Genomic DNA, 19,001 nt, shown 5'->3' with positions numbered 1-19,001 from the left:
AGTTCAAGTGGATATAACAATTTAGTGATAGTTACAGGAGTTTAAAGAGCGCCCTTAGTTAAATATTATTCGACTGCTTCCAAATATAGAAGATGACGTAGCTTGGAAAGCGGCATCAATGGACCGAGTGAAACCGAGTATTTTTGAAAACTATAAGTGTGACAGTCTCGTAAGTAATTGAGGTGATTCCCGCAACGCAGGTAATATAATAGGAAAGAGGACCTGCTGTTAACCGATTTCCAGGAATTTCTCATAACTATAGGGCTATTATTTTTTGACTTAAAAATTCAAAGTTTGACAAATTTTGACCTACTAGAAATACATTGATTTAAACAACAGATTGTTGTTTGAAGTACTGTATTAGCGTCTTGGCGTCGTCAACCACACGTTTTAGATGTTTTACTGACTACCCGTTGATCACAAATAAAATATATTTCGAGTTTGTGTACATAGTTTGTCATATAAAAAAGACAAACAAACAAGACGTTGGTTATTTTTTTTTTAATTTTGTGTAACAGTTTAAATAGGTCCACAAGGTAAAAATAATCCCAAAAAATTAACAAAGCTTTAGTTATCGAAGTAGGAAATGGAATAATTGCAAATCCCAAGAAAAAAAGACAGCAAACACTGTTCAATACATTTGTTCAAATCAGAGATAAACAACCATAATGCAAAAACAAAGTTCGAGCTGAGCCTAATGCGATAAACTAGACATGTGTGGTTAATTCTGCAAGCTCGCGTATACCGTATATTGTTATATTGTTCACAACACAGTTAAACTGTCGCTCAATGTAACCCAAAACTATTTGTTTGATAAAAGTTTAACAGAACGATAATTTCGAAAAGCTGACAAAAGTTTTTTTTAATTTTGTAAACGATTTCTGTGCATTTTTAATCAATTTTGCCTCGAAATAAATTTGACAATTTTGACCCAACGTGTAAATTTGACAAAATTTGACTTTTTTTAACAAGTCAAAGTGATCGCCCTACTCATAACTAGTAAACGCGGTCAAAACTGCGCGGAATTCTACCAAAAAAATAGTAATAGCAAAATGAAAACGAATTTGCAAAGGTGTATTAAATATAACATAGAAACCCTGTAGCATCATTTTTAAACTGGCCAGAATGAGATACGAAGTTACGCGTGTTGCTGTTATTGGATTAGGTTGTGGACTTTGCAAGAATCTTTGTTGAATCTTTGCTACAAATTACACGTAATGCCAAACTTACCAAATAAAAATGTCCCCCAAAATATCGTCAAATACGTATTTAATTCAAGTTAAGTCCATGTATTTTGGTATTACTACAACATAACAACTTGAAAAAAATATATATAGGATACCCATTTATATCGTGTTTAAGCGCAAACAAAAACATTACGCCGCGTCGCTATTTCGGCCAACGGTCAACAACAACGCTCGCTATCGCGTACCTCCGTCACACAAGCGCGGGCATCGGCGATTTCTCTTCAATGCGAGAGCCGCGGCTAAATTTACCTGGGTGCGAAGGCAGGTGAAGCCCAAGGAGAAGGCCTTCGATCGCTATAGTCGCCTGCACCCGGCACTTGCCTTCACGCAATGAGCGGGCGCCGGCTGACGCACGAGAGAGAGATCTTACTACGCCACTGCGCTGCTTACGCGCGATCCGCTAGCGCCCGAGGAGATTCTCACGCCATATGAAAGCGCAACGCCGCCTTTCGCCCTTCTCGTGTGTTCGCCTCCAGCGTGCGCGGCGCGACGATACTGCCACAATCTAGCAATCCCACAATCCTGGAATCACTTCAGGGCAGTTTTAAAACACTTTTCACGCAAATTATACCTCTGAAATACCATTTTTATAGCTGTAGGGAACACCTAGACTTTTTATAGGAAACAACCAAAAAAACATCTTCTGTTTTTATTAATTCACCGTGTCTAATGTTTTTAGCTTATCCCTTTCTGTGAAGAAGATTTCCGCTTTTAACAATGAAAAAAATATATTTCTGTTAAATCGGCGAAAGAAACGGGGAATGCTAACCAATAAGAGGAAGACCTTCTGTTAAATACAGGCTATACTGGTCACCACGTTCATTGGCAAATTACTACCAAAGCAGGTATAAACAAATACAACCTACTGTGATAGAGGGCCTTAAAACCTTTCAATGTTGGGTTAACAGGGTTGGAGAGGATACTATTCTACCAAGGAAAACGTTGCCTTAGCTGACATTTACGCTCATTGAGGTGGCTTCGCTTGACCTCATGCAAAATCCCACAGAGGAATGTTATCATAGGTCTGCGAAGTTCAGTTTACGTGTCTGTACATTCTGAGAACAGACAACAGTTGTCCAAATAACGTTGTGATGTGCTCCCCCGTGCCGTCTTCCCTTTTCCCGTTCAGGAATGTTACGCCTATGTACAGTAGCAGGTAAACTTAAATTTGGCTCAGGGCTGGGATTTTTGCATCAGTATACACGATTATTATCGCATCGACAGCCCAGCTCAGGCCGTGCTCCGATACCGGCCGGAATGTGATAAGGCAATCGATAGCACGAACTTTGCGCATGCGCATGCATTTTTTATGAGCTGGATTTCATAAAAAAGAAAACAAGAGCAACGCGGTCCGCCGCGGCCATCAGTCGCTGCTTATGATTCATATGCTAGATGTCCCGACCTTTGAGTCTATAGAGGATGGCGGATGTATAGTGGCGCTGTTGCACGTGGCCGCTCGTGCTACTTTGACTTCCCGAAACCGCAGAGGATTTTTTTCGATGTTTGAATTGCCTGTGTTTTAAAGTCTAAAAAGCCTTTTCGACTCTTATAATAATGCTACACATCATAAAGGCGATCAAAATATCCCATGCCAGCAGCGTGTTCGACGATTCCAAATTCCGATCAGCGACATGAGCGCGGTCATAAAATAACTATAAAAAATTGATTTTTATCGAGTCCAACTAACATCAATGCATTATGATTATCCGAGGCTCCCGGCTCCCAGGGGGGAACGGATCTGTCTTTAAGGGGTCAAAAATATGTTTACTTTGAATTATTAGATATATAGTTAAACACAATTTTATCGTTTTACGCAGTAGGATTAAGAGCAGTTGGAATACTTCATGTGCTTAAATCTGTATTTTTATATATTTGAACGGGAACGATTTTGTCAGTATCATATATCTGAAACGGAGTTAGAATACCTAACGTTTCTCATACGTGGCTCCCGGCCCCTGGGGGGAACATATCTATCTTCAAGGGGACAAAAATATATTTAAATTTGATTATTAAATATAGTTTAACACAGTTTTTATCGTTTTAAATAAGGCTTTTGAGGCCTCTCTTGTGACTATATTTGAAGCATTATTCTAATTTGCGAGCAAGGGTGCGGACAAATTGTTCAGAGCACATGGAAAGGGGCCACGACTCAACAGTTATGATCTGGTGACCTAGTCATTGAAGCGTCTCTTCTGACGGTTAATACATATGTATTCGTAGCTCATCTAAATATACAAATAATGGTAGGCCTATAGCGAAAATACCTCGATATGACCGTCTTCGACCTTTAATAAAAGTCGGTCGTCAGCAGAATGGGATTTGCAAGTAAATAATATATACCCCCGTTACTATAACGCCTAAAATGCCTTGGTTCCGTTCCAATTTGACAAGCACAAAAATTCGAATTCCTCCGACTATTTTGGGGATTTTTATTACCCAGGCGGAAATCGGAAGCGAATATTCTATGATTAGCGTGGCACCGATTTAGCCCGACGGCTGTTTATGCAAATTACCTTCTACGCCATCGTCACTTCCATGCGACAACGACGAGCAAGCCTATAAGGCGGGGGTTAAAGGGAAGCGACGGGGGTTCGCCGGGGTGTAATAAGGTCTCGAAAAATAGACTATGAAAATCGCGTACGATGACGTCGCGGTTTCCAGCGTTACTTTTCACGCCATCAGTTAATTAAGCCATTTTTCGATCCGCATGTCCGCCAAAGCCAGCAGCCAGCAGCAAGAAGTAAAGCGCGTTCGCCGGAAGCTGTCGTGGACATCACGTGGCAGCGGGCGCGGGGGCGAGCGCAAACTGCTGAGCACTGAGCAGCGCCGGATGTGGAGCGCGATCGATCTCACTGAGTGTGTGTCGCAGGCGCGCACGCCTGACACGGCAACAACGTGCAGACCTCTTACAGTTTCCGGGCCGTTTTTTTAACTAAAAAAATCGACGTGCTGAAAGGCTGCTGCTGGTGTTGTGGCTAAATCGAAATAAACCGTAATAACCTGATACGAAAACGGTGCCTTTTATGGTTCAGAAATGTACCGAACCAAGTTACCCGCTTTGCTGGTCAAATTATTCTGTTTACCAGCTGGTTAAGCGTAGTTATGATTATTTTAGGATATTTTTCATGACGTATTTTGATCAATGTCGTAGCGTTAAGTGACAACTTAGTGTCTAATTTTGGGGCGGCTCATTTAACATCATTTGCAAATTCATTTCCAGAAATCGCCTTAAAAATGTCTTTGCGGCAAAAAGTTAAACTATAATTATAGTAACACCAAATAAAGACTTTATCCGTAGCCTTTCAGTGAGGTTCTGTTAAAAATTCAAAGAATTGTTTAGCGTAACATTTGTACGATCAAACACTAACCCCGATCAACCCTATTAGACGAGTAAAAATAACCTCGTTACTTTAAAGCGGGAATTCCTTACATTCTGTGATGCGTGTGGTCAATTCCTTTTAATGTCACTATCCACGTTGTAAATTGTGCAAATCAATTCAGTTTCGCATTAAAATAGCTTATTTTCCACAAGTTGTATCAGTACAACTTCTATAGAAGTGCGTGCGACCACTAATTTAATGTCAGCTGACGCAATTGGAGGTAATTATGTCGCGGAAAGCATTGTAAATTCTAAAATACACTTAGATTTGCTTAATTATTCTGCGCCAATAGTTGTCGATCAGCTTATAAGGCTTATAATCTCGCAGTTCACTTTAAACGTCAGGATTCAATAATTACGCTAAGGCAATACTTAAATCAAAAGGTGGAGGTATTTTGACATTTGTTCACATCGGCGTAAAATCAATACCAGAGGCGCGACTCCTCGACGGTTATGAAACATGAAACAAACAAGCGCTCGTTTACACGCAACAGTTACAAGCCAACAGTCTAAAGAAAATGTTTTCTCTCTCCGAAGGCTGTCCTGTCTGGGATAAACAAATGTCCAACTCGCGGAATTTGGCGGCGGGCCGCGGGCCGCTTTATAGGGAAACCGCTCTGGTTTAGGTGGGTTGGGCAAACAAAGCGCGCCGAGGGGCAATCAACACCCGAGGTCCTTCAAATATTGGTTCGCGGATCGACTAAGAGTTAAGGCTTTTTCTCCACACTCCTCGCACAATGGGGACTGGAAGCGAGAACCGAGCCACAAAATTCAACCCGCATTGAGAACAAAACACACACCGGAACTGGTGTGAAATAGAGGATTGTATAACTATATGCGCTGTTGAGCTGAGGTCATGGGCATTGGGTCAGGTGGAATCCGAAAGCGTGATATGTCAAATAACGGAAACCCAACTACGCCTGACGAAGCCTCAGTCGCACGATTAACGGGTTATTTGGCACCTTAGGAATGCCAACTAGCCTAAGAATATTTTGAACATTCCAAAATTAGCAAGGCCAGCGCATTTGTATAGAGTCTCTCTAAATGCGGTAGAACAACATGACACGCAACAGAGGAGGACTCGCGGGCTTTTCGGTTGTATATCGCGCGTGGTGCTATTTCAGCTCGCCTACACAGGTCGAGCTGGATCAGGCAAGTCGACAAGAAACCAATAAAGTGCGATGAAAAAGTTGTTTGTGTGCTGACCCCGGCTGCCCCGACACCAGGCCCGACGTCAATATACCTGAGCGATGTGTCAGCAAGTTCGGGAGCCCGTAACGCCGGTTTACGATCTCGGCTGCGGTTGCAGGGCTCCAGAGACAGGTAAGGTAAAATTGACCTCGGTTGACCAAAGTAAAGCACTTTGAGTGATGCTGGCGATGAGTTGGGCGATAGGCTGCCGTTGGGCCGCGAGCGGTTGTTTGTTCGTAAGCGATTGGATTACGCCAACGCTCGTTAGCATCTTGTTGTTGTCGCGAGAAGTAACGGCCCAAGGTTTGGTAGCTTGGCAATTGGCGAACCGCGTCAATTGAGGAAGCAATCTGTGGCTCAACGTGCAGTGTCAACAGCAGTTTGTCGAGTATACCGATTCCTGTTAAACGCTTTCTCGTTCTGGAGCGCGTAAACAGTTTTGATATTTAGGTTGATGTTGGTATTACACCCATTTAATGACGCACGACGTGGTAATAAGCCTTCGCATGCTGTTTTCTATTGGCCAGTTGATCAATACAATTCGATTTTTCGTCTTATTTTTAGTGATTACTTTTTAAGTTAAAAAAGTTTAACCTTTCTCTATTCTGTAACTGAGAACTGCTCCCCAGTTAAAGAACTGCTCCTATAGTGTTGCGCATTTTTTTTTATTAAACTGCGTGTTCCCTAACCAAAACCACAATGCATACTACTCGCTCAAAATGAGGGGATCTTTCAGGTAATGGACCAAAACAACTATGCTAGGAATTCCAAAAACTCAAGTTTTGAGTTTCGAATTAGAGGTCTATGGGTTACAGTATTTTTGAACAGGTTCGAGCAACCATAAACGACTATTGACAACGCGAGTGGACCAGTGTTTGTTTGTAAAGTGATTCACAAAACGGGGGCGTATTTTTATAGAAAACGTGTCCAATGGGGGTAAAAAAAACTCACAATGACGTCATTCCCGACTAATCTAATATTTCGTTTCCAGTCTGATCGCGCAACGAAAAAAGATTTATTCGCGGCAACTTGGCAATGATTTACAGCCTGCTACGACGACAAAACGAAAAACACAATAACCCCAAAAATCTACGCACAGACAAAAGGAGAAAAAGAGTAAATCCGCAGTACGGACTTATTGCTAACGATAGGGAACATGAAAACACAATACAGCGAAAATCCGCCAGTTGTATAAAAGTCTACATTATTGCTAACCTCGCGGTAAAATCAGGCGGATTTTATGGAACAAACACGAAAAAACAGCATACTTTAATCTGTAGAGAAATGGAGTAGAGCGCTGGGTTCTCGAGAGGAAAAACCCAAGCGTTGGTGGTGTCGGGGAAAAGTCCGCGATGGTGGGCGAACGTTAAATCGGAAGCGAGCGTCAGCAAAAACAAGACACCCACAATGCAACGCGCGCGGGGACAACAGCGGATATCTGAGCACTCGATTACAAACGGCGGAAGCGGCGCAGCGCAAATTATCTTCTATATACCTGCCTGCCGCTGCCCACACGCGCGTTTCGCATGCACAACGCGATGTATTCCGAGTGCCTGGCGAGGTCCGTGTCATGCTTGAGTGTTATCCGCGGCTAACAAAGAAAAGAGGGGAAAAAGGAAAAGCAAAGTAAAAACAGGAAAAAAAACTTTTTGTTTTGTAATTTGTAGCATAAACACTTATAAGAACAATTCTGTAATAAGAGCAAATTTTTATAATTTTTTCTAGACGAAATACTCGCTCTAAGTATCAAACTGGTAAACTTTGTTCGTCATATTAACACCGTTGGTAATTTAAATACAAATAAATTCCCAGCGTTTGTCGTAAAAAACACGATTATAAATGCAAATTTTGCGACGCGCTAAAAATAATCGAATGGGGGACTAGAATTGCCTATAATTACTCAAAATACGTTCCGGTATCGCAGGTTTCAAAACAAAAACTCGTCAAAATAGCGCACGCACGCACGTTTCTACTGCGACACTTTTCGAGCGCCATTGCAGGAGACGCTTTTTGATGGCTGTCATGTCGATTTCGGTGATCGGCGTACATCTATCGATTCAGGGGCCTCCAATAACCTCAAGGGCGCAACAATGCGCTCGACGCTCGTCCAAACGATAGCTGTGTAGGTGAATCATAATGCGGCCCAACGGGCAACAAGGCCGTCGACAAGATTACGATTCGTTTGCCAACCGACTACAACAGGAGGGACTCCTAGCGTTTCTATTATGGCTAGGGCGCTAAGTAGCCAACAAGCTGCTGAAAAGCGAACAGGTCACGCTAGTTTAACCTGTTTGATGCCAATTTTGCAAGTAAGGATTCTTTTTTCGACCGACCAAGCCGGCAGACGAAGGGTGGAAACGGCACAGTACAGAGACTGTAAACGATATATGCTGTTAACTTAAAAGTAAATGCACATATGTAATAAATCATTTGGACCACAATATAAAAGTCTAAACGCGATTCACCCGATTTCGATTTTTGGATTGTAGATTAGAGTGTTTCCGTGTGGGCAAGTGTAAGTTCTAAATATAAAACGATCAAGTCCATGACAAGCCTGTCCCGTTTAGATCTAAGCAAATGTAGTTGTAGGCCCACACTTTAACTGTGATAGGAAGCAACGTGAATGCGCACTACACATTTTTTATAATAGTTTCAGCTCGGCAACCTTTTCCTAGTGGAACTCAAACCCAAACTAAACAAGGTTACAGCGGGCGTCGTATTATTTTAAAATAAATATAATAGTGTAAAAAATATTATAAAAACATGTGCTTAATTGCTAGCATTAACTTAACAGAAGTTGCGTGACTGAAGTAGACAATGGCAAACTAATATAAAATATCAAAAGCAAACGAAGTATCTCCATGAAATCATAATGGTTTAGTAGAGTAATTCTTGCACAAATAAAGCTTTTGATCGCCAAATTGAGAAAGAGCTTGCAGGCCGGATAATTTATGTAGGTTGCCGACACTTGTTTTCACATGATGTATGGTTGAAGGCTTTGGAAAAAGTTATCTGGTTTACCTATTAGTATTTTGTTTACATTAAATTGCATTGCTAAAGGCCCTTCAAAAATTCCCTAAACAAAGCATACTGTTACTTCCATATAATAATACCCTGAAAATGGTAATCTTTCCCGGGCGCCGTAAAAGTATATACCGAAAATGAGAAATACGCTGCTAGGCGAGATTCATTTCATAAAATATACCTATATGCACGCCATAACACTAACACGCAATATAACTAAATAATCGGCCACCACCTATGTTGTTTACCCATATAACAAACAAAGATTATAGTCCAAAGTTAAACACTGGGGGCTGCTAAAACCACTAAGAAAGAGTACAGCTTGTAAAAAAGAGAACAAAAATGTAACGCAATCGACGGAAGAAAGCTTGTCGTAAAAAGTACGACTCGCAGTATAATACTGATGCGGCGTGAAATGTACAAGTGGTCAACCTTGCCTGAAAGAGTTAAAACAGTAAAAGCGCGCTCAGCGAAGGTGGAAAGTCCAACTCTGGCACTTCCGCAGTGACGATGGTGATGGCGACGTTACGCGGCAAAGCGATTAGAAAAAAACTGCGCTCGTAAAAAACAACAGGGAAAACATGTTCAAAGGTCAAAAATTTCGCAAGTACAGAGGATTTCGTTTCACACTACAAAGTACAGGATTCAACGGCTGAACAGCGGTCGTTTGTTGGATAAATCATTAGTCGTACGCGATGTTATTCCCAAGGAAGCGAACTCGTAAACGGTACTATTGTCGGTGGTATAAAAAAATAAATTAAGAAAGTCGAATCAGGCAAGATATCGCTTCACGGCGATTCCAGCATTTACAGTATTTTATAAACACGACGGTCACGCCCCTCATTTTCAGACGGTCAAACGAAAAAAAGTAAATGGCCGTAATTGAGAGGGGGCGCGCATCAAAGGGGCCAGTTTACAAAGCGAAATCGCGTTTCTCCCAACCCGAACTGTATCGCTGGCTTTTCGAAGGAAACCAAAACACTTTGGAGCCCTGATAGCGGGCGATTGCCGGTAAAGGAAACATTTAAATTATTTTTTAACGAGCGACCCCGCTTGACCGCCTTGGCCACACCGAACAAGGCATGACGTCATGGAACTAAGGGCCCGAGGTCAAATGGGCACGCTTCTGGTTCCACGACGAAAAAATTGAAGGTAAAGCGGGTTCGAGACTTTCCTAGGCGAAGGCGCAAGCCAACGGGCTCGTTGTAAAATCCCCCAGATAGCAGTTACCCAGCTTCGTGCCACCACCTTAACCCGAAATAAGTTGAAAATTGTGAGATTCTTACTCAGACCTTCACAACATAAGGCCCGCTAACCTTTGAATGCGCCCCCTACGTACCATATTTTTTGGTTTATTTTTGCCCTTCAAACAAGTGTAAACCTACATTCAAGAAAGAGGATTTCAGTTGGGTTTATTTCAGTTGGTTTATTTTTCTATCTTAAATAATATTTTTTAACTATCTATCTTAGACCACCACACTAAATTGAGTTTTAATGCGATAATCTTATGTTCATTTAAAATTGAATAAACGTTAGAAAAATAATGAACAATTTGCATTATAAAAAAAACTAAAAAAACTTAGGCGCAAATTATACAGATCAGTTTTCCAGGTCGGTAACTCTATACGCAAAGCCGATCGTTGGATTACCCGAGGATTTTTAAGTCGCGAACACTGTGTTAAGGCATTTAAATTTGCGTATTGTTATGCTGTCATGCAGCCGAAAATCCCCGAGTTTCATATGCTGGGAACATTGTAGGCAGAATTTTAAATCGGAACTTCCGTCTACTGCATTAGTGAGTAGTGACGCGCGCGCGTTTAGAAATGGTCGTGTCATCGCACACAAGACGAAATCACCCAAAAAAAATCAACCAAAATGCAGCAGAAATTTTCCCAACGTGGCACGGCGATGTGAAAAACTTAAACACACTTGGAACACGTTTTTCAACACCTCACATCAATTTGCAAGTCGTAAAACGCGGTTGATGCATAGCAAGCGCTGGAGGTTGTGGAAGGTTACGGTGACACACGTCGACTACCTCTCGGTAGGTTGTGTTGCGCGGACTGGGTCTTCGCTGTTGTTGCCCAAGTTGCTGCTGTCTTTCGACGAGCGTAGCGCAGCACCTAAACAACATCAACACTGGTTGGAAGCTTGCCGAGAAAGGGCGCTCAATGCGGCGCACGACGCGACTGGGGAAAGTGACACAAACAACAACAAATCGTGGTCGATTACGTGAAAAGGAACGGAAGCAGGGGAGCTTTACTGTCGCCCGGGTCTGGTCGGCAAAAACAAATTATCAGGATAAAGGGTTTGGCTTCTAATGCCGCATAGAACAAGGAGCTCAAATTTTTGGCTGTGTTGGTAAAAAGGAAGGTCGGCCGATATCACTGCCTTGGACCGCTACCGATCACCTATTTTTAAGGTTATTTAAATATGATAATAATTTGAATTCATTAAACATATAAAATTATATCTAGTTTCTCTACCCATTTAATCATACCACAATGATGCTAACCACAGTAAACCAAAACTATAAGCAAGCCAGCAAGGGACAAATTTCCAAGTGCAAAACAATAGCAAGTTGGTTTGTTTTTAAGGAAAAGCTATATAATATTTTCGTGGTAAAATATCGGCAAATAGATCGGACAAAATTTACTGATACCGATATATCAGTAGTAGCTGAATATCGGCCACTTCCATCAGTAGTCCTGGCTTTAATAAAAACTCCCACTATACGAAGTCTTTGTGTTATTTTTCGTCTGGTGATTATTACTCGTGTGGAGTTTTTTACAGCCGTACTCAACATACGGCGTCTTTTTGCTTGCTAATGCTTAAACAACTGTCCATGGCAAAGCAGCACTACAAATAACTATTCGTAGACAGTTGTGACAGTTTGCGAATAGATGTATATGTACAACACACTACTCTGAATGTTATTTTTCGGTTCTGCTGTTAAAATGATACGAAACTTTCACGCTATATTTTTGGACTCTTATGTGCGTGAAAGGGTAATGACAAAGAAGCTCGCGTTATACGTAAATTTACAGAGGCGTGTCAAAAAAGGAACAAGGCCAAGCACTACATAACGTAAATGACACAAATCAAGCACGTTTAAAAAAGAACAGGCATCAGTCCGCCGGAAAAAAGGTATTTACAGGCATTTTTGAAGTCAGAAGAGCGTCGACGAAAATTGACAAGCTTTCCAAATTAAGGTCTAGGAGTTGCAACAGGCAAATCAGTCACAAATTTAGACCACACATGATTGATCTACTTCTTGTTGATAGCACCAGATTGGAAGGCCAGATGCTTTGTGTAAAACTGTTTAGGTTATTTATGGCAGCAACTTTATCGTGTCGTTTTATTCCTTTAAGACAATCGATTAAAGTTGCGCAACACAAAAGCAAAAAGTTTCCTGTCCATAGGCGCTTATTTTACGTTTACAGACACACATAATACTGGCATGGGGTCTACGTTTCAAGCCAGATTTCTTGACCCAAAATTCTAGCCAATAAAAAGGGATTGAAATGACCGGGAGTCGACCTATTTATAGAGGGTTCATAAAAAGTGCATCGGCGCTTTGTAACTGAATATTTACGAAGAAACAAAAGCTTGCGAAATTGTGATTACAAACGTTGTCAGTATTAAATTTCATGTTTCAGTTACCAACGCAGTTTAGTTAAACAACCAGTGGACAAAGGGCGCCTACTAGCGGTTCGAAAAGTGTTTTAATTGATGCACAAATGCCACTAGACGCGTGATCATAAGATTACGAGGATGACTAGCGCAGCCTAGCGGCAACAAAATAAATTTTAGCTTTGATGATTGTTTTAAAAAAAAAACTAAGATCATAGTTTTCTCAGTTTCATCAAAATAGAACTAGAGCAAAATTTAAAACGCACCAGGAAAATATATAGGCAAATACACCAAATTTTATCCTCAAATTCACTTAAAGAATATATGCGAAGCGCTGGCCTGGTTTGCATGAGGCTGACCTACATTTAGGGTGTTAAAATATGTTCTTGCAAAAGTCTAACTAAACCTCCAATGTGCAACGATTAAGGACGTCTGGCAATTGAAATTGAGGTATTTAATTAGATGATTTTAGGTCACATCTCTTCTCACCCGAAAACGTGTCTAGCCTTCCGTTGGAAGGTTGTATAACAAATCAAATTGTTTTAACGATCAGGCCTGTTACGTCTATATGGGTAGTTTCGATTTACAACAGCGCTGTAAATGAATGACACTTTGCAAACGGCTTACTGCAACCGCACTGGCAATAACGCATGGCCCACGGCCAACTATACCAGGCGTTTTTTTGCCCACTTGAACCCGTTGAACCGATCACACATAGCTAAAAAGAAATTCGTCCTAAAAACCGTCGTGATCAAAAATAAACCAGACTCCAAACCCAATAAAAACAGATCTAGATTAAAACCAGAAAAATTGAGCCGATATAAAAAAATACTAGCCCACTGAGTCTATTGGTACAAAAGTATTTTCGACAATAAATCTCTTTTAAAAAGTAAAAACACCATAAAACACGCAGTAAGCAACGGCGGCACGACAGACCATAACTGAAGTTGTATCGCCAACAGGTTAAACAACGCCCGGTCACCAAGACGCCCTGTTCATTAAAGGCAAGAAGTAGAGATCGACCGATATCACTTTTTTAGACCGATACTGATACCAATACCAACTTTTCTACAATTTTGTCAACCGATACCCGATACTGATTTTTTTATGCACTGTATCCTAGGAAATGATCAAAACTTGAATTAATTGAAAATGAAAACCAAATAACGTTTTATTACCTTTATTAATTATTAAAATTACTATTATTTTGTATGTTAACTTGGCATAAAAACCTTTTTTTTATTAAAATTATGTTGTTTGTTGTACTAAAATATCGGCCAAAGTATCGGCCCACATTTACCGATACCGATATATCGATAAAAGCCAAATATCGGCCAATATTATCGGTCTATCTCTAGTAAGAAGTAAAACGATAACGTACCGTTTGTGCGCAGTGCGTCTTGCTGACGCTGCTTGCCGGTTGGCAGTTCTGTGAAAGAGGTAGTGGTGTCTCCCATGCGGACTCCTGTGCCGTGCGAAGGATGTACCTCGGGAGGCGTATGGCGATCGGCAGGGTTTACAGCGTCCGCATCCGGCGGCGACGAATTGTGCGACGGCTCCAGGCGACCCGAAGACGGCGTCGGCTTGTTTGATTTAACTCCAAGCTGCTGTTCGGCAGACATAGGCTGTTGGTGAGCCTTGTGCTGCGGTTCTTCGCCTGTTGTTTTTTGATCCCCTGCTTGCTGCTCATATTTTGGCGACTGCTGCTTACGCAACTGCAGAAGGGAACGCTCGGCTTGGGAAAGGCGAGTTCCGAATGCGGCGCCGTCACTTTTCAGAGTCGAAACGCTAACGTTCAGCGACTTGAGCTCCTGCAGTAAATTTTATTTTTGGCCTGGATAAAGCAAAAATCTACGGCCGGATATCTGTTTTTTTTAGCATTTTTTTTTCGTTTTTTTGTTTACCTGGTTCCAATAAAGAAAACCGCTACAATTAACACATGTAAAGTATTTTGAGCCACAAATATCGGTGGTGATGAACTTCCAGCTTACAGTTTTTACTAAAGCAAGTTTATGCGCAGAAAACATAGCGTTGGTTTGCTAACCATGGCATAAGTGACGAAATAAAATTGGGAATTGCGCGATAGAGAACGAAGAAGTACTCTGGTAAGAAATTAGTATCAATACGACGACATGGCATATAGTTGCTCTGATAATATCGGATATCCGTAACTAGTAAACTAACAATAAGGAAGAAAGTAGTTCTCTTTGTTTTTAATTTCGTACATATCATATTTCTCGATTTGTGCAAAAACACGCCTTCCAAATTTATACTTTATTTAAAATTACCTACGAACCTTTTTGGTAAAAAATAAAACACAACCACAGGCGGCGTACCTACGAAACGTAGGTAACGAAAATATATGGTTTTGCCTTAAAATTTGATTTAAAATTACTTTCAGCATTTCTCAGTAACAGCATGTAATCACATATGGAGTTTCATCAAATACACAATATTGGGCGCAAAAACGATTGCAGTAAATTGCAAATCACCCGACGAAAAACACTCCTCAAGAAAAGGTTAATTTTAATTAAAATTCAATTAGGGCGAGTCTTGTTGTGATGTTAAATAAAATCTTAAATATAAAAAAAAAAAAAAAAAATTTCCAGAACATTATTTATAAGATACTGTAAGAAAGGTTATACGCTTTGCTTCTGTATGAAACATTTGCAGCAAAAAATAATAATCTTATTTAAACTTATTTAAAGAGCAGTGTAAACATCATCCGCACCTAAATCATAGCACCGACCTGCGTCATTGTTTCCACGTGTTTCTCAAACGTCACTTGTTTCTCGTCAATCGACGTCACTCTTTGCTTTAACACACCAACCTCCTCAACAGTCTGTTCAATCTACAATGAAAACAACGCGTTGCATCAGGCTGCACAAAACGTAAGCTATCGACTGTCAGTTCACACTAACTTGTTTTAAGAAATTAAAAAAAGAAAGATAAAAGACAACAAACTTTTTAGTGCATATATTTACCGTGCTACGGTGCTGTAACAATAAATTCTTGTGTGACTTTTTCACATTACCTAATAAAAAATATTATACAATTTAAAAACAAATTAGAAAAGCATTTTAAAAACCTTGTCCATCTTCAACACAATGCTATCAATTCTTTGTTTTTCAGCAGATGTTTCATCATTTTTTGCCTGGTATTGGAAATCAAAAATCAATATTTCTTTATGTATTCTTTCAAATAACAGTAATTGGTTGTAACAATAGGTGTTCATTAGGTTAATGCCAATGTTATGCAAGGTTTAGTCGTTTTAGCAACTCTGTTTAAAACACATTAATTTATTTCAATTTGTTGTGCTATACGATATACCTCTTCACTTTTCTTGACAAGATTTTGTTCAAGGTCTTGAAACAATTGACTAGTTTTGGAATCAGTAATTCGATTAGCAGTTTCCAATTCTTGCACAGACTGACGTAAATTGGATATTTTAGTGCTGGTATCAATCACACCCTGGAGCAAAGGTTTATTGTCACATTTTATGTATAAGAAGGAAAGCACAATTTTAACAAGATTAGAAAAATTAAGACTAAAATTGTACCAGACAGAGTGCTAGTAAGTTAGTTCACTAGTAACATATGGCAAAGTAAACTAAAGTTGTCACAAACTCAACAAGTTAGGATACAATAAATTTATTGGTATTGTAACGCTTACATTTTGCAGGTCAGCAATCTGGCTTTGTATTGATGTTATTACTTGTGAGTAATCCAAGCCGTTCTGCTTTTCAATCTAAACAATACAAGCAAAATGCACATTCATTCATTGATGATTAATCAACTTTTTGTTGTGTGTTTAATACAGGATAAAAACCTTTATTTAAAAAAAAATGAAAATAGTATTCAAGTTCTACAAAAGCATCAACAAATTACACAAGATAAATGCCGCTGTTTACATTACTGGGTTTAAAAGATTTTAGCCTTTTTTTACAAATATATCCCCACAATGAAAATTTTGCACTTTTATGTAAAAACAGCACAATTGTAAAAAAAAAATGGTAGAATATAATTATATTAAGTATTGAACTAAAGCAAATGCATGAATACCATTAGGTTTATTAAATATATTATTACCTAAATAGTATTGATATCTGATAGTAGCAAATAGGAGCCTATATGCTATTGGTAGTATCGGCACTCATTTAATACTAAGGGGACATCGGTGACAATCCAGTACAAAGTTGGCATAGCATTTTTTATTCAAGTTTTGTGATTTAAATCAAAAGGTAATTAAAAAAATAAAACTAGGTTAACAACTAGGTTATCAAAATAAAATGTACAGTATAGGCATCCCTACTGAATAGGGTTGGAATAACAACGGGAAAACTTTTAAACCAACAAGTTATTTTGTACCATTCAACACACCCTAATATTAAGAGAGTTTAGTTGAGATTTAATAATTGGAATTTCTTCTGTAAACTGTTGAAGCTGCACCACATCTTGCTGTAGTTGATTGGCAGCGCTTTGCAAGTCAGCTATCGTGGATGGCTGGTCTGATTTCCATCGTTCAACTTAAAACATGTATTCATTCTGGTATGATGCACTTATTTAAACAGTGGTCACAAGAGTTGTAATAAAATCCCAGTCAATCATGAGAAAAATAACTAGGCTTAAGCTAAGCTATTTTAAATAAATAAGAACAAGTCCCAGTAAGAGAAATGGGATACCCAGCCAAGTCTCAATCTAAGTTTTGCAGTACAGTCTGTCAACTCCAAGTCATGTCATTGGCTTAAAAAATACGGTTAAAAGTAGTAAATTAACCTATATAGCAAACACTAAAAGCAAAACAAACAGCAAGTAAATTACATAAAAAATATTTTCCATTGAAACATTAAAAAAATGTAGATAATTTGCATACAAGACTCAAGTAAAATTAAGTAATTTGGCTAAATGGGTTAAGTTAGGTCAAGTCATACTACCCCAAAGACTAATTTAAGCAATTTAAAGTGACTTAAGTTCACTTAAATCAAGTGATTAAAATACAGGTGAATGCCAAGCAATTTTCAACAAACAACAGTTAAATATGTAAAAAAGTTACAAAAAATAATATTGTGAGACCATTGGAGAAATTTAAGATACATTTTTGGCCAACCAAAACATCAAAAGATTGGTATGATATTTATTATAATTATCAAACTTTAAAGTAACCTGTTTAAAAAAAATTGTAGGTATTTACATATTTTAATAATACAAGTATTAAATATACTTTTAAAAATTCTATCTTGCACGCGATCTAGGTCAGCTTTTAGTTGTACTTGCATCCAAACAATTCCAACAGAACTTGTAACACAGGCAGCAAGTAAAGCCAGGACACAGGTTGGCAGACATATGTGAAATACTTTTTTAGACGTGCAGCCATATGCATCCTGTTGGGAACCTCTCATGTTTCTTGGAAAAAAGATAAAAAAAGCAGGAGCTGTTTAATTTTTACAACAGAAAAATTGTTTTTATTACTAAATGTAGCCATTTAGAACTAATTTTATAAATACACCAACAGTTTTATAAATACACCAAGCACACTATTTGCTGTAAAAATATTGCAGACAAAGTCAACTTAGACTGCACTATTAAGTTTTAAGGAATTGCTTTAAAATACTGTTTTATTACAAGTGGTTCAGATAATGCAATATAAGAATATTTGTCAAATTATCGCACAAATTGTAAAACAAATAAACAGCAATTTTACTATGAAACATGCACAATGCAGGCTAAATAAGATTGTATAGCGGGAACATATGTAACATATAATTCAATGTATTTTTTTTAATTTAGTATAACATATATTTACTACAACAAACAAGAAAATCATTACCGTTTAGAATAATTTCCATATTGCTTCATAGGAGCAAAGCTGGCTTCAACACCATGGGTGGAATTTCCGAAGCCATTAGATTTTATTGTAGATCTATGCATTGGCTGGTACAACCCACCCCTGGTTCGATCAACTAATGTAATAAAAATATAGTTATAGTTGTGTAAAACAATAGAGTAAGTATTTTATAAAAAGTACAACAAACGTTTTTGTATGACAATTTCATGAAAGGCACAGCTATATATTAAAAAACAATGACCGATCAACTATAAAGCACATCATTATATAATAATGGAAATTAAATTAAAGTGAATGTGTTTTTTAAAAGTAGATGCCTGTTTTGAACACTGTTATAAAATCTTACCTAAAAGGGCATCAAGTTCCCTTCTCTTCTTCATTCTTTTACCTGGTGCTGTAAGTTTGGGTGCTTGGCCAACATTAGAATACATGTAAATACACAATTTCCTTTATGCAAAACAACAATATTGCTAACTATTTCCTAAAGGAATCTGCAGACATACATGATACATCATATTATTTTTATTTTAGGATCATAACACATAGTTATAGCAAGCGGCTCACGGTCATACTGTCAAAGCTACAACAGGCAAAACCATTAGAATCTCATTTTCCGCAATATCGCTGCGCCCACTGGCGCTAAATCGAGGTTGCAATCGAGTTATTAAAAGTGTAGTTGAACA

At 38.9% G+C, this 19,001-nt stretch overlaps 1 protein-coding gene across 1 annotated transcript; it reads right to left on the bottom strand.

Annotated features, from left to right (window-relative positions):
- Nucleotides 1-6,818: 6,818 nt before the first annotated feature.
- LOC146164561 (uncharacterized) lies at nucleotides 6,819-18,806 on the bottom strand. The gene is made up of 10 exons (XM_083382326.1): nucleotides 18,665-18,806; nucleotides 18,301-18,433; nucleotides 17,695-17,876; nucleotides 16,854-16,999; nucleotides 16,147-16,221; nucleotides 15,805-15,945; nucleotides 15,563-15,628; nucleotides 15,224-15,325; nucleotides 13,856-14,285; nucleotides 6,819-10,964 (listed from the first exon to the last, which is right to left on the bottom strand). Exons 1-10 carry the CDS (start codon nucleotides 18,747-18,749, stop codon nucleotides 10,876-10,878), a joined length of 1,449 nt encoding a protein of 482 aa, XP_083238452.1. The 5' UTR covers nucleotides 18,750-18,806; the 3' UTR covers nucleotides 6,819-10,875.
- Between the last annotated feature and the right edge of the window lie 195 nt (nucleotides 18,807-19,001).

Source organism: Ascidiella aspersa, chromosome 2 (assembly GCF_963924565.1).
Source record: "Ascidiella aspersa chromosome 2, kaAscAspe10.2, whole genome shotgun sequence".
Lineage (NCBI taxonomy): Eukaryota > Metazoa > Chordata > Ascidiacea > Phlebobranchia > Ascidiidae > Ascidiella > Ascidiella aspersa.
The sequence above is the reverse complement of the archived record's forward strand: the minus strand, read 5'-3'. Positions and strand labels throughout refer to the sequence as shown.